Source organism: Heptranchias perlo, chromosome 5 (assembly GCF_035084215.1).
Source record: "Heptranchias perlo isolate sHepPer1 chromosome 5, sHepPer1.hap1, whole genome shotgun sequence".
In the NCBI taxonomy this organism is placed as follows: Eukaryota; Metazoa; Chordata; class Chondrichthyes; order Hexanchiformes; family Hexanchidae; genus Heptranchias; species Heptranchias perlo.
The window spans coordinates 11,443,031-11,467,322 of NC_090329.1; the positions used below are offsets into that span (position 1 = coordinate 11,443,031).

The 24,292-nt window shown below is 38.9% G+C and overlaps 1 protein-coding gene across 3 annotated transcripts in view; it reads left to right on the forward strand.

Moving 5' to 3' along the window:
* The window catches only part of agpat5 (1-acylglycerol-3-phosphate O-acyltransferase 5 (lysophosphatidic acid acyltransferase, epsilon)), a 103,151-nt gene that overhangs the window by 18,824 nt on the left and 60,035 nt on the right, over positions 1 to 24,292 (forward strand). For all 3 annotated transcript variants that reach the window (XM_067984011.1, XM_067984012.1, XM_067984010.1), the window contains exons 2-5: positions 316 to 385; positions 10,224 to 10,339; positions 13,351 to 13,440; positions 17,117 to 17,207. In XM_067984011.1, the coding sequence (XP_067840112.1) occupies positions 316 to 385; positions 10,224 to 10,339; positions 13,351 to 13,440; positions 17,117 to 17,207 (367 nt within the window). The remainder of the gene's footprint in view (positions 1 to 315; positions 386 to 10,223; positions 10,340 to 13,350; positions 13,441 to 17,116; positions 17,208 to 24,292) is intronic.

Consider the following 24,292-nt stretch of genomic DNA (forward strand, 5'->3'; position numbering starts at 1 on the left):
CTATCGTAAAATGCCAGACTTGCAAGACTTAACAACCTGGGTGGGCACAACCTTATCAATGCTGTGCAGTGTCCATGATATTGATAAGGACTATTTGCATACCTAGAATAGGGAACAGATGGATTTTATCATGGTATTTCAAATAATCATACTTCAAAATGCAAAACAGTAGTTCCAAACAAATTAATAATTGTTCATTTTAACAATGCCGTTTCATTTAGAGCTGTTAGAATATATGGTGAAATTGGCAACTGATTTTTCTCCGCCCCCCCCCCTCCAAAGTTAATAATACTTTCAACACTGATCTTTTTGCAGATTGTTATATATGGAGACCTGCCAGACAAAAAGGAAAACATGATTTACTTGTCTAACCATCAGTGCACAGGTGTGTGAGTCTTTCTTCATATTCTCTCGATTGAAGGTTTATTCAAATATATTGTTTTTGTATTCTGAATCTTAAATTGTTTTCTGTTCCAGATATTGTTGAGTTAAGGAATACAGTTTAACAAATTCAGATTAGTAGTTTACCACTTTAAGAGGATGTTCTTGTTTTTTTTCTAGTGAGTATATTGCCCCCTGTCTTTAATTGTTGTGTGCCACTTTTTAAACTGTAACATGTTGCTGTAATTACGGAAGGTTCCAGTGTCTCTCAAAGGATAAAGAGCCATCAGTATTGCATGTTGTTAAGTGGAACAAGGCAATTGGTATGTGTGTGTCTGAAATCCTGGCATAAGCCCTGTTCTCACCATAATAATAGGGTAGTGAAAATACAGTGATTAAAACTCAGTAATAAACCCTAAACTCAGAGTAGTAAGGGAATGTGGAGATAATACCAGAATGCAGCAAAATGGATTGACATTCTTGAGTGATTGCCATGAACAGGAATACCCCTTGTGTTGCTAAACTGGTTTGTGAACTTTTAACTTTATTGTATTCTGCTGGATTTTTTCCCCTCCCTTCACATTCTTTAGCTGGTAACTCGTGGTGGGGTATGATTCCTGGGTGGGCAGCAGCTACACAAGCTCCTTCACATGTCAACCTCAATAGCGAGTGTTGGCATAGAGGGGAGATGCGTCAGGAGGAGGGGGGGGATCTCTTTATCACCAAGCCCAGTACTATCCTCACCTGATGTTCACACACACGACAAGGCGCACTTGTGTAGCTCCCGGTAGCTAGTTTTCTGCTATAGTTGGTGCTGGGGCACTTTTCTGCTATAGTTGGCGCTGGGGCACTTTTTTTTAAACAAGAAACTACTTGCATGCCTGAACATATTCACAGGGCATCCCAAAACGCTTTGCAGTCAATGGATTACTTTTTAAAGTGTAGTCATTGTGGTTATGTAGGCAAATGCAGCAGACAATTTGTTCGGCACAGCAAGGTCCCACAAACAGCAAGTGAATGAAAGACTAGATCATCTGTTTTTGGTGGTGGAGGTTGAAGGACGAGTGTTGGCTAAGGCACAGGGAGAACTCCCTGCTCCCCTTAAATTAATGCCACAGGATCTTTTACATCTACTTGAACGGGCCTCCGTTTAACCTCAGTACTGCGCTGAAGTCCAGGTCTAGCTGATGAGCTTAAGTCCGTAGTGGGACTTGAGCCCACATACTTCTGATTCAGCTGCCTAGGGTGGAAACGGTTTAATTGCTTTGGTACAATTCAAACTTGTTACTGGAATTATACTTGCTCTTGTTTTTAATTATTGATGACTGAAAACACCCCTCATCTTGTGGCCTCGCATGTTCTTGAGGATGGTACAATATCTTGAAATAAATATCAACCTATGTTTACTGAACGAGCCTCAAAAACTGAAATAATGTTATGTTGGTGGCAAACTCCCCTGTCAAAAGTTGACAGGTAAAAGTAATCTTAAAAAGGGGGCTGTAACCAGATTCTCTGCACTTTATAACTTCTGGGCTCAATTGTATGCTGCAGTTTATTTGCCTCTGAGGCATGCTAGTTACTACTAACTAAAAACTGCTGTCAAATATGAGATGGTATGGTGCTGCCTCATGATCAGGTGATCAAGTTGGTGCTGTCCCCGGTGCTGGTGAAAAAGTATGTAATAATTAACAGGAAAAGGGGTTGAATCATTTATTAGGATACCCTACAGTATGCTCAGTTACCCTTGCATCCCTGCCACAGGCTGACATTTTTAACAGCATGCGAGTGCTCCTTTTTGAATATTTCAACAAAGTTCAGTACAAATTTGAGCTCTGTGTCTATCCATTGTGGATTTCTGCCATCCCAGAGATGACGATCAACAGTTATGATCGTGCTGTACTTTGGGTTAATTACTTTGTGCTAATTATTTTTGCTTTTAATGCTATATATTTCCTTTGGTTCAGTATCACTGACTACTCCTGTAAGTGGAGGTTACGTTCTTTATGACTCAGGAGTCTTCCTTTACCTGCTTAATATCTAGGTAAATGTAGTGAGTTAAAGGTCCACTAATGCTGGGCACAAAAACGCAAAATTCAATTTAACCCTGTATGTGCTGTGACAAGCAAGAAAGAATTTTTAAAAAAAGTAATCTGATCAAGAGACAAAAATCCTTAATTTTTGCTACACTGCTGTCAAGTTTCCCAAAAAATTTCTTGGTTGATAGTTATGTCATATTGTGAGTCTTCCGTATACATTCCATTCTGTAATTGTTTTGCTGTCACAGTTTAAAAACCTTGAACTAAAAAAGCGAAATGAGAAATTGGACTTACCTTACCCAGTAGTAAGATGACTTTAGGGTTGAATAGGTCCTTAAGTATAACCCATGGTCGCCTAGTTGCAAGTTGTTATGATAAACTATTATTGCAAGCCTTATGTTAACCATTTATCCTCCTTCAGCTATTCTGAGCTAAAGGCCCGCTAATGCTTGGCGCAAGAACTCAAACCTCAATTTAAGGCAAACCCCAAAACACTATAATAGTCCTTATGCGGCTGTAATAAGTTGCTGTTGTGGAAAGGTACCGTTTGCATATTCATGACACCGATAAGGACAATTACATTGAGTTACATCAAATCTACAGCACCGAAACAGGCCATTTGGCCCAACTGGTCTATGCCAGTGTTTATGGTCCACAAGAGCCTCCTCCCTCCCACTTCATCTCACCCTGTCAGCTTATCCTTCTATTCCTTTCTCCCTTGTGTGCTTATCTAGCTTCCCCTTAAATGCATCTATGCTATTTTGCCTCATTACTCCCTGTGGTAGTGTGATCCACATTCTTACTGCTGTTTGGGTAAAGAAGTCTCTCCTGAATTCCCTATTGGATTTACTAGTGACTGTCTTATATTTATGACTAGTTTTGGACTCCCCCACAAGTGGAAACATTTTCTCTATGTCTATCCTATCAAATCTTTTCATTACCATAAAGACCTCTATCAGGTCTGGAGAAAAGATTCCCAGCCTGTTCAGCCTTTCTTGATAAGTATATCCTCACAGTTCTGGTATCATCCTCGTGAATCTTTTTTGCACCCTCTCCAATGCCTCTATATCCTTTCTATAATGTGGAGACCAGAACTGTGCACAGTACTCCAAGTGTGGTCTAACCAAGGTTCTGTACAAGTTTAACATAACTTCCCTGCTTTTCAATTCTATCCCTCTAGAAATGAACCCCAGTGCTTGGTTTGCCTTTTTTATGGCCTTATTAACCTGCGTCGCTACTTTGTGATTTGTGTATCTGTACCCCCTGATTCCTTTGCTCCTCTACCCCATTTAGACTTATTATCCAAGCAGTATGTGGCCTCCTATTCTTCCTACCAAAATGCACCACCTCACACTTATCCATATTGAAATTAATTTGCCAATTACATCCCCATTCTGCAAGTTTATTAATGTTATCTTGCATTTTGGCACATTCTTCCTTTGTATTAACTAAATCCCCAATTTGGTGTCCTCTGCAAATTTTGAAATTGTACTTCCGATTCCCGAATCCAAATCGTTAATGTAAATTGTGAACAACAGTGGTCCCAGCACCGATCCCTGTGGAACACCACCTCCCACCTTTTGCCAGCCTGAGTAGCTATCCTTAACCCCTACTCTCTGTTTTCTGTTTTGTAGCCAACTTGCTATCCATTCTGCTACCTGTTCCCTGACTCCACATGCTCTGACCTTAGCCATGAGTCTACAATGCTGTACCTTATCGAAGGCAGATCCAAATATATTACATATACTGCATTACCCTTGTCTACTCTTCAAAGAATTCAATAAGGTTGGTCAAGCACGACTTTCCCTTCTGAAATCTGTGCTGACTATTCTTTATTATATTTTCGTTTTCTAGATGTTTTTCTGTCACACCTTTGAGTAAAGATTCCATTGTCTTTCCTACCACCAACATTAAGCTAACTGGCCTATAGTTTCCTAGACTTGTTCTATCTCCCTTTTTAAATGTAGCAGTAACATTAGCTGTCCGCCAGTCCTCTGGCACTAATCCCTTTTCTGATTAATTTTTATATATATATATAATAGTATCTCTGCCATCACCTCCCTAATTTCTTTTAATATTCACTGATGCAATCCATCCATGATGTGGAGATGCCGGTGATGGACTGGGGTTGACAAATGTAAGGAATCTTACAACACCAGGTTATAGTCCAACTGTTTTATTTGAAAATCACAAGCTTTCGGAGAAAGCCTCCGAAAGCTTGTGATTTTCAAATAAAACAGTTGGACTATAACCTGGTGTTGTAAGATTCCTTACATTTGGCAATCCATCCAGACCAGGGGTTTAATCCTCTCCACGTTTGATTAGTTTATCAATTATCTCCCCTCTTTCTATCTTAAATGTCTTTATATCTTTTTTGATCTCTTCTTCTAATGTCATTCTAATGTCCACCGTGTTAGTCTCCCTGGTAAATACTGAGGCAAAGTAACTATTCAATATTTCTGCCATTTCGCTATCATTACCTGTGAGTTTATCTTGTGCTTCTCTCAGTGCCCTATCTGTATCCTGATTTTTCTTTTGTTATTTAGGTGTCTGTAGAGTACTTTACTGTTTCTTTTTATATTCCTTGATAGTTTAATTTTGTAGTTCTTCTTTGATTTCCTAATTTTTTTTTAACTTTTCTAACCTCTTTGTATTCCCTTTTGTCATCCTCTCCTTTGTTGTCTACATACTTAGTGTATGTCTTTTTCTTTAGTTTCAGTTTTGCCCTTATCTCTTTATTGATCCACGGTGTGTCATTACTGGCTAGTTTGTTCTTGTTGTTTAGAGGAATATATTTCTCTTAAACTCTATTGATTACCGTTTTAAATATTTCCCACTCCTGTTCTATCTCTTTGTCAAAATTTTTTTTCCAGTTTACCTTCGGTCTTCCCAATGTTTAACTGGAGGAAATCCAGGAGTGGATGTTAAACAAGCAGTCTGACAACACACTGGCAGTGGAGTGGTCACAACAGCTGGTGGAGAGATAGTGCTGGGTGTTGTCAGCGTATGTGTGGAAGCTGACCCCATATCTGCGAATGACATCACCAAGATGCATCATGTAGATGAGGAAGGGGCCAAGGAGATAGATCCTTGGGAACTCCTGAAGGACTGTTTCTGGGGTAGGAAGAGAAGCTATCGCTAGAGATGCTATGGCTATGATTTGATAGTTAAGAATGGAACTAGGCGAGGACAGTCACGGAAGCTGGACAACAAAGGAGAGATGTTGGAGGAGGATGTTGTGGTTGACCATGTCTGAGGTCGAGGGATGATGCAGTGCAGTCACCGTTCCAGAGGTTTCATTTGTGTCTTTGGTTAGGGCCATTTCGGTGCTGTGGCAGGAGCAGAAACCTGATTGGAGAGCTTCAAACATGGAGTTTGAGGGCACGATGACAACACGTTTAAGGACTTTAGAGAGGGAAGGGAGGTTATAGATGGGGTGTTTTTGAGGAGGGATGATGACAGTGATATTGAAACGAGGGGGACATTACCTGAGAAGAGGAGAACCATTTACAACATTAGCGAGCAAGGGGGCCAGGAAGGGAAGTTGAATGGTCAGTTTAGTGGGAATGGGGTCACGCTAGCAAGGAGGTGGGTCTCATGGACAAGATAATCTCAGAGAGGGCTTGAGGAGAGAAACTAGAGAAATTCGTGGGTTCAGGTCTAGGGTGGAGGAGGTTTGACTTGGTGAACAGGGGAAAGCAGCTGAACAAATGGTCTCAATCTTGGTTATAAAAGAAATCCATGAGCTCTTGGAAGTGAGGGTGGAGAGGGTGGGGAAAAGGAGTTTAAGGAGACAGTTGGAAGTGGAGAAAAGAAGCTGAAGGAAGGATTGTTTTTGCAGTCCTGGATGATTCTGGAATAGGGAGCGGATTTGGCAGAGGAGAGTGAGGCTTGCTAGCACTTGATGTTGTCCAGCCAGACCTGATGATAGATGGCTAAATCAGTTGTGCACCATTTAAGTTAAGCCTGCACTCCTTGGACTTGAGAGCGTAAAGATGCAAGGGGATGGGAGAGAGTAACGGTTTTACTGGGAACAAGAGCATGGATCGTGGAGGTGAGGGAGTGGTTAAGAAAGTTGACAGCTGCGGAGGTAGCGTGGCAAATTGAGGGTTTGGAGATGACCTTGCTATGATCAAGACCGTGGGAATAGAGAGGCCATGGGAGATGGCAAAATTGATGGGATGGCCATGAATGTGGGTAGTAGACTTTTTATATGGAGGGAGAAGTTTAATGAGGACACCAGGGCAGTGTTTTCAGGGCAGAGGGATAAGGGGAGCTGAAATTAAAATAACCAAGGAGGAACAGTCACCAAGTAGGCTGTCAGGAAAGAAGGATGTATATCTTTCGGGGGAGTGGGGGTGCGGTAGGCGAGAATTTTAAAGGAGAAATGATAGGAATGGAACAAGATGAGCTGCTTGAAGGAGGCGAAGGTGCCAGAGGAGCAGAGGAAGACACCAAGGTGTGATTTTTGCCACTGCAGTAGTTTGGGCGAGGCAGGTGGGGAACATAGGAATAGGAGTAGGCTATTCAGCCCCTCAAGCCTATTCCGCCATTCAATTAGATCATGCCTGATCTGTATCTTAACTTCATCTACTCACCTTGGTTCCGTAACCCTTAATACCCTTGCCTAACAAAAATCTATCACTCTCAGTTTTTAAATTTTCAATTGACCTATCCTCAACAGCTTTTTGGTGGAGAGAGTTCCAGATTTCCACAACCCTTTGCGTGAAGAAGTGCTTCCTGATATCACTCCTGAATAGCCTATCTCTAATTTTAAGATTGTGCCCCTTTATTCTTGATTCCTCAGAGGAAATAGTTTCTTTGTATTTCCTCTATCAAATCGCATTATCATTTTAAAATCTCGATCATTTTAAAGATCTTAGTTAGATCACCCCTCAACCATCTAATCTCAAGGGAATATGTAACCTATCCTCACAATTCAATACTTTAAGTCCTGGCATCGTTCTGGTGAATCTGCGCTGCACCCCCTCCAAGACCAATATATCTTTCCTGAGGTTTGGTGCCCAAAACTGAATGTGGTCGCCAGATGGGATCTAACCAAGGCTCTGTATAACTGAAGCATCACTTCCACTTTTTATTTCCGACCCCTTGAGATAAAGGCCAACATTCCATTTGCCTTTTTGATTACTTTTTGTACCTGTGCAATAGCTTTTAGTGATCTGTTCACTTGAATACCAAAATTATTTTGCTCCTCCACAGCTCCTAGTCTGTCACCATTAAGAAAATCTTTCTTGGATCCATTATGGATGACCTCACATTCCCCACATTGAACACCATCTGCCATAGTTTTATCAACTCACTTATTCTGTCTTTGTCCCTTTGTAATCTCCTGTTCTCATCTACATAACTTAATGTGCCTCCTTACTTAGTGTCATCTGCAAACTTGGATATACAACATTCTCTTCCTTCATCCCAGGTTGGCTTGCAAGGAGGCTGCAAGAGGTCCCTCTGTGCCTTTTGGAAAATGCCAAGGTAGTTGTGGGCATCTTAAAGGGGGATTCGAATGATAGTTTAAAATAAGGATGGGGAAGCATTCTACCTGCAAAGGGAAAAAAAAGGTGGCATGATCAGGTGATGGGAAAGGAAGGAGACAGGAGAGAAGGGCCCAAGAGGTGCTAAGAGAAGAAAAGAAAGGGAGGTAAAAGTAATGGGCTCAGGTCCAGAGTGGCAGCCAAATTGTGTGTGCAAATAAGCACAGAAGGAATTTCAGTTACATAGGCATTGCAGAGATTGAGGGACATGTCCTGGTTGTAATTTGAGGGCATAGAAGAAATGATATGGAAGAGTCCAAAGTGGTGGGAAGATGACAGGGTGGAGTCAGCTTGGGGCATCCATGAGCCAGTGTCTAGGTTTGGAGATTGTTGTGGAGAGAGAGCTGTTCGAGGGTAGAGCATCAGTGAACAAACTACTGGAGGTTGCCCACTGGAATCAGAGCAGTGAAGAAAATTGATTTAAAAAGGAAATATAGCTTGTGGTAAGTGAGAATTGAACTGGAAAAGTGGTCCAACAAACAGGAGTTGGGAACATTCATGACTTAGCCACGTCTGCCATATATTAATTTAATGATCCAGTGAAATAATAGAGGTTTACTTTTTTTTTTAAAAAAAGACTTAAAGAATTTGCTTAGAGTCTGCTTTCTTTTTGTCAAGTTCTGTTTGAATTTAATATTTTTGACTACTAAATCTAGCTGCTAAACATTCTTACTGAATTTTACATAGAATTACATAGAATGTACAGCACAGAAACAGGCCATTCGACATCCCCATCATCATATCCTTCTATTCCTTTCTCCCTCGTGTTTATCTAGCTTCCTCTTAAATGCACCTACTCCTTGTGGTAGCGAGTTCCACATTCTTATCACTCTCTGGATGAAGAAGTTTCTCCTGAATTTCCTATTGGATTTATTAGTGGCTATCTTGTATTTATGGCCCCTAGTTCTGGTCTCCCCTGCAAATGGAAACACCTTCTTTACATCTAACCTGTACAAACCCTTTCATAATCTTAAAGAACTCTATCAGGTCACCCTCAGCCTTCTGTTTTCGAGAGAAAAGGGCCCTAGCCTGTTCAATTTTTCCTGGTAAGTATACCCTCTCAGTTCTGGTATCATCCTAGTAAATCTTTTTTGCACCTTCTCCAGTGCCTCGATATCCTTTTTATAATATGGAGACCAGAACAGTTCACAGTTCTAAACAAGGTTCTGTACAAGTTTAACATAACTTCCCTGCTTTTCAATTCTATCCCTCTAGAAATGAACCCCAATGCTTTGCTTTTTTTTAACGACCTTATTTACCTATGTTGCTACTTTTAGTGATTTGTGTATCTGTACTCCCAGATCCCTCTGCTCCTCTACCCCATTTAGACTCTTATTTTCCAATGAATATGTGGCCTCTTTATTCTTCCTACCACCTCACACTTATCTATACTGAAATTCATTTGCCAATTACACGCCCATTCTGCAAGTTTATTAATGTCTTCCTGTATTTTGTCGCAGTCCTCCTCAGTATTAACTATACCCCCGCAAATTTTGAAATTGTACTTCCGATTCCCGAGTCCAAATTGTTTATGTAAATGGTGAACAGCAGAATTTATTCACCTTTAAATGATTTACACCAAAGTACAAGTTAATGGTAAACAGAAATCAAGCAATGCTACTTGACAGGCTTTTTATAAAGTCAAATAATGTAAGATAGATCAAGCCTCAATATTTTGATTGCATTGTGCTCTAATGAGTGATGTTTGTCATTTTCTTCACAATCGTATGGTAGGTTTAACGTTTCTGGTTCAGTATAAATAATGGCTGTAGAATGTGTTTGCTTTCTTTTTTGCTCTAATTAAACGTGGCAGCTACTGAATCGCAAGGGATGTCATTGAAATTTTTTTTTGTGGAAAGGCAAGAGCTTTCCAAAGATTTGTTCTGATAAATGTGATGACTGAGTGGTCTTATAAATTTATTACACTTAGTTTTAAGATTGAATCCATTTCAAAATTCCAGGATGATTAGGAACTTCCATAAATGTGATTATCTGCAGTCTGTCATTGATTAAGCATTTGTAAAGTAAGGATTACATTCCCTGTGTAGGAATAGATTCTCTAGGCCCTTAGAAATACTATAGCCGCATTTCAATAGGCTGGTTTAAACTGACTTTTTGTTTCAAAAATAAAATGAATCTTTAATTCTGTGTATGGATGAACCTTTGATTCTGGTTCTGTGTATTAATTACTGTAAAAGACTAAGTTATATATCTATATACTTATTGAGGACAATATATTTTTCTTTCCTTTCAGTTGACTGGATTATTGCTGACATGTTAGCAATCCGACAAAATGCACTTGGCCATGTGCGTTACGTCCTGAAGGATGGGCTGAAGTGGCTTCCCTTGTATGGATGGTATTTCTCTCAGGTACGGTACTTTTTAAAATTTTGCGAAGAAGGGAAGCAATTTGCAATGGAAACAACTTGGAATTAAAGAGTTATGTCATTAGTTTACCTGTACTGAGACATTTTGTGGCTGAGAAATTTCTGAGATGCCTATATGTTGATAGGAACAGTGCTTGAATTGCAAATCAGCCTCACTATCCACCACTCCTTTTAACTTAAAACAGGTCAGTTATTTAATATGCCATTTAAAAATAGTATTTAATTGCCACGTTATTAAATTACTGGCAAGATCGTACGGCATTCATCTGAACAAGAATAACCTGTATGAGGTTGCAAAAGCAAAATATGTAAAATATCTGTATATAACCTCCAGTATTTCTTGGAACAAATAACATAAATTTTAAGGTGCAGTGATAAAGTTACACCTTCTGTCATATTTGTCTACAATTAAGGAAGAGGAATTGACTGAGTCATCAATACTTTCTCAAATCTGTCAACCTGAATTTTAGCAAAATATAATCTCTAGAACGATACAGTTACAGAATCTCTGGGTCTGTTGTACACAAATTGATAGAGATTGATTGGTATGATTGGTCAAAACTCCATTATCATTGTATCATGCGACTACCAAGATGGTAGAAAACAAACTAGTTGGACCTTGGTCTTTTATTGTCTAGCGATTCCTATGTTCCTACGAAAGGCCCAGGATTGGCCCAGGCTCGAATCCTGCATTTTTAAGGTGGTGTTGGTGCGGGTGGTGGAGTATTAAAAAAAAACAACTGTTTGCGTCCAGAAAACCTGAACCTTCACAGCAAAAATACATGCTCTGAATTGTGACCACCAGTCATCCCCAGATCAGGCACCAGAAACCCCAGTTCTCTAACAGCCAGCAAGCCCCAGACCACTGAGAGCCAAGCAATTTCCTGGACTGCTAATCTGCACCAGGACCACAACCAGAGAAAGGTTTGATCTGCTGGGGACTTGTATTTAAATCTTTTAAATGTTAAAATGAAAGCAGGCACACCAGCCTGTACTTTCGTATTTTTTTTAATATGCTCTGTGCAAGGTGCAGTTAGCGGTATAACTCCAATTTGCCAACTGAAGATACAGATACTGGTCTCTGGTACTGGCAGTGTAAAATCTAAAATAGCCAACAAACATTTTTTTTTTCATATCTTATCTTATTACTTTTTAACCATATCAGTTTTCAAGATTTATAGCATTTCCGTTAACCATCTATTCATGGGAGTAACACCAGCTTTTTTTCGGGACCCTAGTAAACATTTTATAATCCATTTGAAACTTAGAGGGCAATTCTAATTTAGTCCGGTACCCAACACGGAGAGGATTTGAACATAAATTGTCTTTTGAATTTGAGAGCTTTGAGAGGTGACTTCTGGGCTGGAATTTTCTTCTTAAATACAAATCAAATCTTGGTGTATTTTGTAACTAACCTTGGAGTTTAATGGCATACCTTATTGTGGTATCCATTCCTGTTCCCCAAGGCTGTTGAAAATACCTTCTGGAGCTGGGCATTTGAACAAAAATTGGGAGCATTAAGGAAGTTTCTTTCCTTTGTGCTAGAGGTGTTAGGGAGTGAAGGCAGAGAATCATGCTTTCTTCTTGCACAGTGCAGTATTAATCTTGTCTTTTTCTAATGCAAAAAATTAAATCAGTGGCCTCAGATGGTCCATGGGGCCAGGTTTGGCAATTCTTACTGATTAATGGTGAGTCCATCCTGCTTCAGAATTCCTTGGACTCTCCAATATACTCTGAAGCAAAGTAAATGACATTGTCTGGGCATATTTTATATTCCTCAACAACTGTGCAGCCACATCAAGTAATTAGCAAGTATGATCATCAACCTGTACCTGAAGCTCAGTGAATGGAAGCCCACCACACAGTGAGTTCTAGTGACAGTGCAAGTACATTGCTAAAAAGATCTTTTTTGATCTGACTTCTCAAATCTCTTTTAAGGAAACAATAGAAAAAGGACAAGGAAAGGCTATCTGAGTAGTATTTTCTGTACAACATATTTTCCCACCTGCAATCCTTAGATTTTATATTTGCAAACATTGTAGTATTCGCCAGCATTGACTACCCTCCCCCCTCCCCCAACCTCTTGCACTTCACAAACCAAGAAGCCCAACACCATATTTAGTTTTTTTTTAATAAAGTATTTGCCCCTGACTGTAATATCAAATTCTTTTCTAACAGATTCCTATACTCTCTTTCAAAACTCAGGAAGTAGCTATTTGACCAGTTAAAAAAAAAATCCTCAGGATAGGGACCATCAAGCAACTTGACCGTTATATGGCCACTGCTTGTGAGGTTCTAAGGTTTGAAAAGTATGAAATGATTTATGGCAAATTTAATTTGCATATCTGAAAAATGAATTCAGTTGAATAATTTCTTATTACCTTCTGTGTAAGATTTTAGAGAAGACCAAACTGAAAAAAATGATATGCAGCATGCCACACATGATAGACCTGCATTCATATGGAGCGAATGGTATTTCGTTGTGATCACATTCCACACAATCGTGGAATGCATCCTGAACTCTAAACCACAAAAATACAATTAAAAGTATCAACAAAGTGAGAGTTGCAGCTCTAGTCGTTGTTCGTATTTAAGGTTTGCAGCTCAGAATAATAACCTAAATTGTCATTAATAGTGAAGTTTTTTCGTATTTTGCAGATGTGAAACATTTTGGTTGTAGGTTATTTTTCAAAGACATACTCCTAATATTGCATTTGAACTGTAAACTTATACACCATTTTAATGCCTCTTGTGCACTTTTGAGATTATGTAGAGTACTATAAATTTTAAAAATGGGCTTGTCCAATGCTGACATGAACAGAACTAGCAAAGCTTACCCATGGACAATTATCATTTTATTCCATTAATGTCAGACATTGATCAATTGTGTTGTCAGTTGTGTTGTATTTTTAAAAATTCTATTACAAAACTCAATGAACCTTGCAATAAAGAACATCTAGATGTAATTCATAGTGTATATCATTTATATTTTAGCATGGAGGAATTTATGTCAAGCGAAGTGCCAAATTCAATGAAGAAGCAATGGCTAATAAACTGCAACAACAGATAAAAGTGGGCACCCCAGTAAGTACTACAGTATTGTGTTTACATTATTATGGTAATAAGTAAATATTACTTAAAGTTAAATGAATCAAAGAGAATGGAATTTTATTTTTCTGTTTTCGCAAGTGATGCTGTATTGGCTGTCGCTGGTGTGTGCAGCATTCTAGCTATTCCCATGCAGATACACAATTGGATGATGACCTGTTCTCTGACCCTATTTTGTTTTGGAACTTTCAAAAACTTTCTTTTAAATTGTGTTTTCTGCATGGTTATAATGTTGTGTACCATTTTCTTGCCCAGTTGCTAAGAATTTATTTTGGGAAAAGTAACCTTATTGTCTATACACAATAATGCATGCAACTGATAACTTTGCAGCGCCACCAACAGGATCTTAATACTATCTGATGTGTACAGGCTTGAAGTTCTGCCCAAAAATCAGAAGGCCTGTGAGTAGTTATGTTCTTACAGATCAAATTGAATTATTCTTCACAGTTGTCCATGAAGTGTTAAAGTAATCAAAAGAAAGATACTTGTCCAGTCTTATTTGCATCGGAAATGATTAGACCACTTCTTAATGATTATGTAACTCTTCAAGTTAAGGGATTCAGTTTGATGCAAGGTGTGAGCTATTTTGCAATGTTTTAACCATGTTATCGTGCCAACCAATCAGTATAAAGCTGTTAAGATAGTTTTTATTTCTCAGTGGGACGTTTCAGCATTCATGGAACCATTATGACGAGGAATTACTGAACTATTTTACAATAGCATGAAAACACTGTTAAACAGAAATATGATCGTTTCTTGTTAGAAGTTACATACTTGCTAAATTTTCAATATATTTTGCTTGATGCTACGTGCAAGAAGTTCTAAGTTGATATTTAAATTAAAAAATAGGATTGCGTGCATTAAATGTTTTTAAGTGGGAACGTATCCAAATTTAGATTTTTTTTCATGGAGTTTTTAAATAGAGAACTTTGTTTAAAATTTTGGCTGTCTTGCTTATCTGTAGTATTTGGAATTCTATTGCCTGCTTTACTACACTGTATAATAGCTGAGGTTTTTGCACATCCTGAATATAAATGTATTTATCCCTTTTTTTCTCCATCTCCCTTCCCCTGTTGGCGTGGACGTGGTGGCAGATTTGAAGCTTTGGATATAATGTTTACCTGCATTTGCAAGTGCTTAGGTTTTCAAAGCTAGAAGTGAGAATTTATGATCGTGTTTAGTAATGACTATTCAGACTTAGTCTGGAAATATCAAATGCAATTTTTAAAAAGGAGCTTTGCAGTACTGAAGCTTTGTTGCACCCTCGTGAATTTGCTAATGCAACTTCTCTAACATTACTAAAGAAGCAGGATTTCTATCCGTTACGTAAATCAGTTTTAAACCTTGTAGCTCTGAAGAGTTTTGGTAGATATTTTAATAGTGAAAATTACACAACAATATACATACTTTTTCAAAACCTTGCTTTGTAACTTAGTTTTGGAAAGAGGGCAGTAGCCATGTACCAGATTGTGTTAATCACCATTATTTTCAAAGATTACATATTTAATACTATGTACACCCGGGAGTAATTACCGGGCTGTAATCTCAGTGAGGGTTCAAATAAAGTCCTAAACCATAAGGGTAAAGCTTGATAATCATTCCCATGTGTGAGAGTTTGTTTTGTTTTCACTTTTTCATCAAAAGGTATCATGACTGTTGTCAGAAAGGATGCTCCACATAGTTAATCCTCATTGAAGAATTAAACATTGAGACATAATCGCTAAGTTTACTTAAATTTAATCTGCAAGGTTCATCTGGAAATGAGTACTGTATACATTTTTTAAATGCAGTGCACTAACGCATAGCGGGGGCATTACTCTATTGAACTCAAATTGCTGCACTGTTGCTGAAAGAGCGACATGTACCAGAATCCTGATTGTCATTAATAAAAGGGTAAGCTCATTATTTAAAATAAATTTAGCAAAAATGTTATTTATAAAATGGATAAAACAGAAAGTCTCTTGATAGTCTATTTGCAGCATCATAGTTGTTGCCAGATGACTTTTTCCCATGGCTCTCTCGAAAGATGGAATTACTATAGTATTTGTTGCTTGAATTGATATGCCATGTTCTCCACAAAGTAATGTTTCAAATCTGCTTCTGAGATTTTTCCAGCTGCTTCAAAATTATTTATGCCCAACATTTTCTTTATTGTTTCATGCAAGAAACATAGACATACTCTCGGGCTATGTTTTGAAAGCATATGTACTATATTACAGGTGACATGATGCATACAGGTCCAGACAGTCTGGGTCATAGATGCACACTCAGTACATTATGTTGCAGGGGCTTGATGGCAGTCTGGGAGATTGTTGGCTTGCTGAGGGGAGAGGGTTGGTGAGGGATTTATTGCATATTGGGTTGCAGCAGCGGTGGGTGCCAGCAGGGTTTGGGTGGGCACTGGGGATTGTCTCTTTCAACGGTCAATAGGTTGCTTCACATGTGGAGGCTTGATGTCGGTGGGAGGCATGCCCAGAGAAAGGGGTCCCATACCTCTTGGCGTTTTCCCAGCTCCATGTGCATTACCTTAGAAATAAAAACAGAAGATGCTGACTGACCTGTGAATTCCAGCATTTGTAAATTGAAAATACAGGTTAAAACGTTTTGGATGCCTATCCTTCATCAGAACTCATTACTATGATTGCAAATATCATGTGGATTTGCTACAAACCTGAGAGTTCCAGTGGTTCCTTGCCCTACTCACAGTGGGATGCGAACATGTAGAGTTAGGTCTAGGGGGAGGCTCAGCCGATCATAACTTCAGTGACATTCAGGACCTCCATTGTATTTGGTTGAAACACTTCATGCTACAGGGATTATTATTTCGAATTGCTGACCATCTAATTTGTTGAACTTGGGCAGAATGGAAAAAATAATAAGATTGTATACCTTCTCTCCACCTACCTACCCAACCCCCCAGCCAAAAACATAAAGGCTTCCTATTTCCTCTTAATCTTCATTTGTCTATATAACACGCACTGCACTTCAAAGTAATACACTGGAAGTGAATCATTTCTAGGAAACATGAGATGGTATGTAAATGGAAGTCTTTTAGCTGGCACCGCTGAAATGGACTTCTGCAGTTCTATGGTTGTGGACAGATGTGCCTGTAGTTTTCAAACTGCAATCTGTGGGAGATCCCCAGCAAACTTTGACGTGCTCCTGAAGACCTACTGCAAATGTTTGCACACTCCCGTCGATCCCTTGTCCCAAATTCCAAAAAAAAGTGACAACTACCTACGGGAAAATATTGCCATTATTGCAGAAAGTGTTTATTTTTATTAGTATATAGTAAAATTAATAACTTGCTGGTAAGTCAAGAAATGCAAAAAAAAATCAAAATCTGACTTTGCAGACTCCTTGGTACCATTTTCAGACTCATTAGGGTCCAGGGAATCATGTTTGAAAATCAATGTTTTCGACTGGTGAGGCTAACCATCTTATTTTCACTTACTTGGAGGCGCTTGATTGGACTGATTACTTATTCCAACTGTGATGGAAAGCCTTAGCACTTAGAGGCTTAAGGGGCTTTAAGAGCTAATTGTTCAACCAATAGCTGTTTGCAGTATATTTTTAAGATTTCAGTGAAACCAGCCTAAAAATAGACAATCTCAAAATGAACATTTTAACACGTTTTCTTTTTCTTCTTCAGGCATATCTTGTGATTTTTCCAGAAGGAACACGTTACAACCCAGATTACCCACAAGTTATTGCAGCAAGTCAGGCATATGCTCGTAAAGAAGGTGAGATTGCATTGATGTTTTTACAACACTTAGCAGTATAGTGGGCTGCCGTTTTACTTCTTGGACTTGGGTTCAAATATAGCCCAGATTATTGAATTACACCCTCCATTGGTTGTAAGGACTACAAGAGAAATCAGTTTGGATAATCTCAACTCCATTATAAGCAGTCTCATTTGCAGGAGCTACAGAGGTGGCTAATGTAGAAGACAGAAATGCCACATTGGTGCATGTACGAAAGGGTAGAAGAACCTTTTGTGCGACATCTGGCTTCTGTTCTAACTGCTTTAGGGCTACCTGATATTGTCCCCAGCAAAATAATTTATTAAAACAATAGAATTTTTTTTTTTTTTGCTGGGTTCTTTTGTACTCTCTTGAGGTGAAAAGACATTTGTACTATATTTTAGCATTAAGGTGGACATTGTTTGGCAGCATTGCAGTTCATAGTTTCTGCAGCTTTAATGTCAGAGGTTTGCTGTAATAATCCTACAGTGACAACATTTCTTTAGTTTTGGTGCCAAAGAAGGGAAAACAAATCAGCAGATTTCTTTTGTTCTCATTTCTAATCCATTTTTGAATGGACAGTTTAACTGTCTCAGTCCTGGAAAAGGTTTCAAGCATTGCTAACAATATAATATTCCCTTTCATTCTCTGCATCAGTTGGGCTTAAGATTTCTATCTCCAGATCATGACACCAACAACTGCAGCGCCTGTCTCAGATTCTCTAAATGTATCTGCACTTTGCTTATCCTGCAAGAAACAGGATAAAAGAGTAAAACACAAGATGTACAAGGAAAATGATCATTCCAAAGAAAGGACTCCAGCCTCAGATCTAGAGTTTCCCAGCGCAGAATTCTTGTGACCACCGAGTACCGTGTGTTTTGATTGCACCAATGGCACTTCAACACCCAAAAATGGAGACCAAATCACCACTATTTGGCAATGGTCTCAAGTTAATTCCTCCTGGCATTGATGTCAGATTGTTAACACATGACACCCTTGCTCTGATGACAATGGATTTTCGAAAATCTACTGGCACAAGACTGTACTGATGACTCACGGACCAGCAAAGCATTACACTTTCCATTAACTTTTGCTATGAAAATGTTTCTTTTGCTCGCTACTATCTAGTGTTTGTCTTGAGATCATGCCCTCTTGCCTTTGATTTACCCACCAATGGAAATAATCTGTGTTTATCTTGTCTATTAATTTGAATACCTCTGTCAAATTCCACCTCAATCTTCAGTCTTGAGAGGATACAGCCCTAGTTACTCTAGCCTTTCCTCATAATTCAGACCCCTCCTCCTTGGTATACTTGTAAATTTGCCCTTTTTCCAAGGCTGTTACATCCCTCTTACAGTAAGGAACCCAAAACTACCAGCTGTGGCCTAAGAATTTTGTATAATCATCTTTGTTTTTGTATTCCATCTTTCTGGATGTAAACTCCAAATTCCCATTTTCCTTAATGGCTTTTTAAAATCTCTCCTCCCACTTTTAAGGATCTGTATACCTGGATCCTTTTGTTCCTCCACTGCATTGAGAAATTTGCCATTTCAAGTTTTTCAATTCTTGATTCTTGTTTCCGAAATATTCACCTCACCACCTTCTCCACTGCATCTTCCACTTATCTGCCCATTCACCTCAGCTGTTCATGTCCTCCTGTAGTTTTCTGCACTCTCCCTGGCAGCTTCCTACTCCTCCCAGTTTGGTATCATGAGCAAACTTTAATATCCACCCTGTACTGTCAACATTCAGATCATTTATTTATAGAATAATGTTGGCCTGAGGACCATTTGTTTACCACAGCCCTTTGCTGTCTGTCTTTCAGCTATGTCTCTGTATTACATTTTCCCAATTATGTCATTTTCTCAGCATTTCTCATCCACCACTTTATCAAATGCTTTCTAGAAGTCCATATAAACTTCACCTGCATTTTCCCCTTATCTATGCTTTCCATTATTCCCTCAAAAAATTAGTTATACATAATCTGTATGATCTCTATACAGACTCTATGATCTGTCCATGCCTTTATCAGTATTTGTTTATTTGATCACTAATTATGATCTCAAGTAATGTTCCTACTATTGATTTAACCTTTTATGTTCCTCTTTTTCAAATATTCATTCAGTTCCCTTTTAAATGATATGGTCTCTGTCTTGATGGCCACTTATGGTGCGGCATTCCAGATTCTAATAACCCACAATTAAAAATAAAAATTCCAAATCCCCTCTTTTGTTCTTCTAATATGCCCCTTGTTACCAATTTGCAACCAGTGGAAATAAACTTTCACTATTTATCTCCTCAGCATCTCAAAATCTTTGAAAACCTCTATTAGCCCCCCTGCCTTAATCTCCTCTGTTTTTCACATCTTACTTCCAAACTATAACCTCTCATTCGTGGTATCATTCCAATGAATTTTCACTATACCCTTCCCATGTCTCTAATATCCTTCCTATAGCACTGCAGCTGTGGCACAATAGAACAATCACAATTCAATTTCACATATTAAATAGGAACTAGGTAGTCTTGTGTTAATTGTCACACAAGTATTTGATCAGGATTTACTTTTTGTAGTTAATTTGTGGTACCAATATACAAAATGAAAATCTCCAGTGTAATATACTGAATACCATGCATCACCTTTACCACCTAGAAGGACAAGGGCAGAGCAGGCACATGGGAACAGCACCACCTTGCACGTTCCCCTCCAAGTCACACACCATCCCGACTTGGAAATATATCACCGTTCCTTCATCGTCACTGGGTCAAAATCCTGGAACTCCCTTGGGTGTGTGGATCATGATTCAAGTTTAAGTACCAAAGCACCTTTCTTGCTTTCAAATAAGTTTTTTTTATATATATCTAACCAACATTGTGTAAATTTGTAATAATACAAAGTTAGTGGAATACAAAAACGACAAATACTGTTTTGTGCTGTGTGTACATTGATGCGTGATATTTAGTATATTAGACTGGAGATTTTCATTTTTGTATATTGGTACCACAAGTTAACTACAAAAAGTAAATCCTGATCAAATACTTGTGTGACAATTAACACAAGACTACCTAGTTCCTGCTTAATATGTGAAATTGAATTGTGATTGTTCTATTGTGCATTACTTCTTTCAGTTTCATAACATCCTCTTCAGTTTTATCTTGATGCTGTACTTCCCATGTTGAGTGAATGGAGGCAGCATTTTTGTTTTGTTCATTGTGGACTTTAAATACATTATTTGTCAGACAGTCTTGTGATGTTCATAAACTAGAATGCAATTTGGTCTTATGTCATTGATCTAATAGCTTAACTTTATGTCCAGTTTATTTTTCACTGAGAACAATCAGGTTACGAATGGTATTCCAAAATGTTGCATTGTTTACAATGATAGAGTGAAATGGACTGTATTTTTCACCTGCTGCCAAGCATCAAAAGTATCTCATTCCCCATGCACTAATTTTGTGTCATACTTTCACATGTCAAGGAATTCCCACCATCAGTCTTCTTTCTGTGTCAATTAACAGGGTATTTCAATAAGAAATTAATTCCTGATTAGTTTGAAATTCATTCTGGCAGAATGGGAGCGATAATAGGGCTGCTCTCAATCCTTCCCAGCTATCTGGGTTTGCCAATAGAACACACTTTAGATACTCTTGTTCAATGCACTTTCTTACTTTGCCCCTTGGAAATGGGATTTAAACAGGAGGATGAGATTTTAAAATTTTAGGCGTTGGGGGACTGTTCTCTAATGTCAGGAGTGATGGGTAAGCGGGATATGGTGTAGGATAGGATACGGGCAGCAGAGTTTTGGATGAACTTATGGAGGATGGGAGGCTAGCCAGGAGAGCATTGGAATAGTTGAGTCTGGAGTTGCCAGGTATGGATGAAAGTTTCAGCAACAGATGGGCTGAGGGAGGTGTCAGATAGGCGGATTTGGTGATGGAGAGTATATGCGGTCTGAAGCTCAGCTCAGCTCTGGTCAATAGGAAACTGAGGTGTCGAACAGTCTGGTGCAACCTGCGATGTACAGTGTTGTTGGGGAGCGGGATCGAGTCGGTGGCGAGAGTATGGAGTTTGTGGCGGGGTCGAAGACGATGGCCAGACTTCTTGACATCAACTGTCTAATCTATTGGGCACACTCTTCAGTGCCTTTATTTTAGCACAAAAGGGACTGCTGTGATGAGCCTTGGATCCTTCATTTTCGGTAAGTGTTGCCTTCTTGCAGTTGACCACACTCCTGCATCCTTTAATGTCAGTGATCAGAAAAACTTGTTTCTGTGGCCACATTGCCATCAGATCAGCTGCTGATGGATTGCTTGGCAGTCATGAAGACCACCATAAAAGAATTGGCAGTCTGTAAAAATTGAAGTTATCCCCTTTGGAGTTCTGATTCTTGGGCTTTGGGACAAGGAATACCAGGTCCATCTGAACAGCCATATTAATAGTATTACATATGAGACCAACTGTTCAAATTCAACTTTTGATCTAGTATTCCTCAAGTGTTTGTTGATATCCTATTTAATACACATAGGCTAGGACTTTGAGGTGGTGGACTCCTAAGTGGAAGAATTTGCCCTTTAGTGTTAGAATGGATCGTGTGATCCACTTTTATTCAAGAATTTGTTAATGTTGGAGTTGGAGGAATCCTGATAAGGAATATTATCTTTGATTCCTGAAGAAAAATAAAATCAGGAAATCCTTTAAACTGAACTGCGATTCTTTGTGAGGTTGTATATTCTAAGCTGCTTTGATGGCTCACTGGGTGGGGTGGTGTGCTGCTGAGCCACACAGATTAGGAAGGTCCATGGTTCATTTCTTCCTGCTAGTGACTAAATGTTGATTGTGAACTCTTATTTTTAAGTGAAAAATTAAAAACCTATTTAGCAAACTGCAAAAAGTTGTCTGAGAAGTATGACATATCAATCACCTGGTAGCTAAGAGTAAGGAAGTTTAGGACTCAGAGCTGTCCTGTAATAGCTATCTTCAGATGTCCATCAAAATTTGTTGCTGGGTGACTGGGTAATGGAGTGGTTAAATCCTGGCTTTTCAACTCAACCCTAGGTTATAATTCAACTCAGACCTGGGGAAATGAAAGCCATTCTCATTTTCTGGATGTGAAGGCCCCTATGATCAGGTGGTCTCAACCTGGTGCTTAATGGGCTGCTAACTGGCAATCTGAGAGACCGTAAGGATTTATTGTGTGGGAAATGAATTCCCACCAGTGCATTAGGGAAGAAGGGAGTCTCCTCAACAGTGGGACTTGGGCACGTAGAGGCAAAATTAAAGGAGATTTATTCTGTAGCTGACTGTGGGAGTGTTTGATACTGGATGAAAAAAGTGCTCCCCTCCTCAACACTGGCATCCTTCATCTCAATGAACATGAAATTCACCTCCCAAAAATTATAGGAAGAAAACTAGTTGCTGACATTCCTTGACCTGCTCTATTACTTGTAATAATCAGAAATATCACAGTAATGTATTCATGTTATACATGGAATGTGCGATGTCACTGTACTTCTTTGTCCAAGAAGTTCTAAATTAGAATCTTAATTTCTGTTTTCTCGCTCTCTTCCTCTGTCTTAGACACGAAGTCCATGACAGTCAAAAAAAATACAATGACAAAACTGCTGTGACAGCTTATTGGAATTCCTAAATCGATAAGTTTAATATTCGTGTGCACACCTGAAAGTACAACCGTAAAGACGCCATACCTGCAAAATATCGCACACTTCTCGAGTAAAAAATCATGATTGGCAGCTTAACGGGCACGTGACTAGTTAAGCCGATCAGCTATCCATTTGACTAAATATAAGCAAGTCAAAAGTGACAAAAAATATCCAAAAGGAACCAGTACGCAATAAAAAACTGAACAAATACTTCAATTTTTCTTTGTAAAACTATTGTTAAGCAAACCTACCAAATTGCTTGAATAATTTCTCTACGTTGTTTTTGGCCTTGCCTTCATTCTGGTCAGCTAGAAATAATGCAAGCAAAAATTGCACAGTTCTGGAAAATGAAAATCTCTGATTGTACCCATACACGTGGTTGTTTAGCCTCCAAGAAGTTTCCCCTCTGTAGGTCTACTGTTCTGTCTGGAACCTGAGGCTTGAATTGGATATTTCACTTAAGCCTTGGGTGCTGTGGTTTTTCAGCTGCTTTGGACAATTTCAGTGTATGAGAAATCATGATGAAATTTAAGTTTTCATTTTGATACTATGACAACCAGGTTTGTCCATCCCAGGGCAGATCCTGACTCGAGTCCTACACGTGAAATTCTTGAGCCGGGGTGGAGGGGAGGTGCACCTACCCTTTGAGGTGGCGGGGTGGGGGGGAGAGAGATGGGACCACCTGCACCCATTGGACACAAGTGTTCCACTGGACACCAATCCAGAGCCGACACCACGGTCTCTGCTCGCCGCAGCTATCTGGAGTGGAGTGGGGCCCAAACCGAACCCTTCTGATAACCTACATAAGAGGTGTCTTTTATTTGAACTCTAGAGAATACACATTACTTTTAAAAACCCAGCATTTAAAGTAACTCTTTCCAATTCCTTTCTATAGATAAACAGTCAAAAGAAAAATTGAAATGTAGTCCTAATCATATGTAGGGATGCACCTGAAACAGATTATTTCAATCTTTCTGCCACAATGGTGATGTCACATTAGGAGAGCGTTTCATACATTTTAGTGAAGGTACATTGCAAGCACCTGAAGGGTGAACTTCATACCAATGGTACAAGATGAGGGTACAGATTTCCTGGGCTAAGACTAAGGTTTTTTGTTGGGCAGCTTTAGATCAGCTTTTTAGCCAATCTGAATTTATGCTCTTTGAAATTGAACTCTTCAGAGAAACTTATTTTTTCTATAAAAAGGCAAAATACATTGACTAAAAAGTACTCCCTAGTCATTCCTTCTCCTCTAATGAGGTGGAGAGGGTTCATAGAAGAGTGCTGAGGATAATTCTGGAATTCAACATACTACTGTAAGGATGGGAGCATAGAATTAGCTAAAATCATTGGAGAAAACTGGATTGAGTGGTAATCTTATTGGAACATTTAAAATTCTTAAAGGAACAAATAATATGGATTTAATT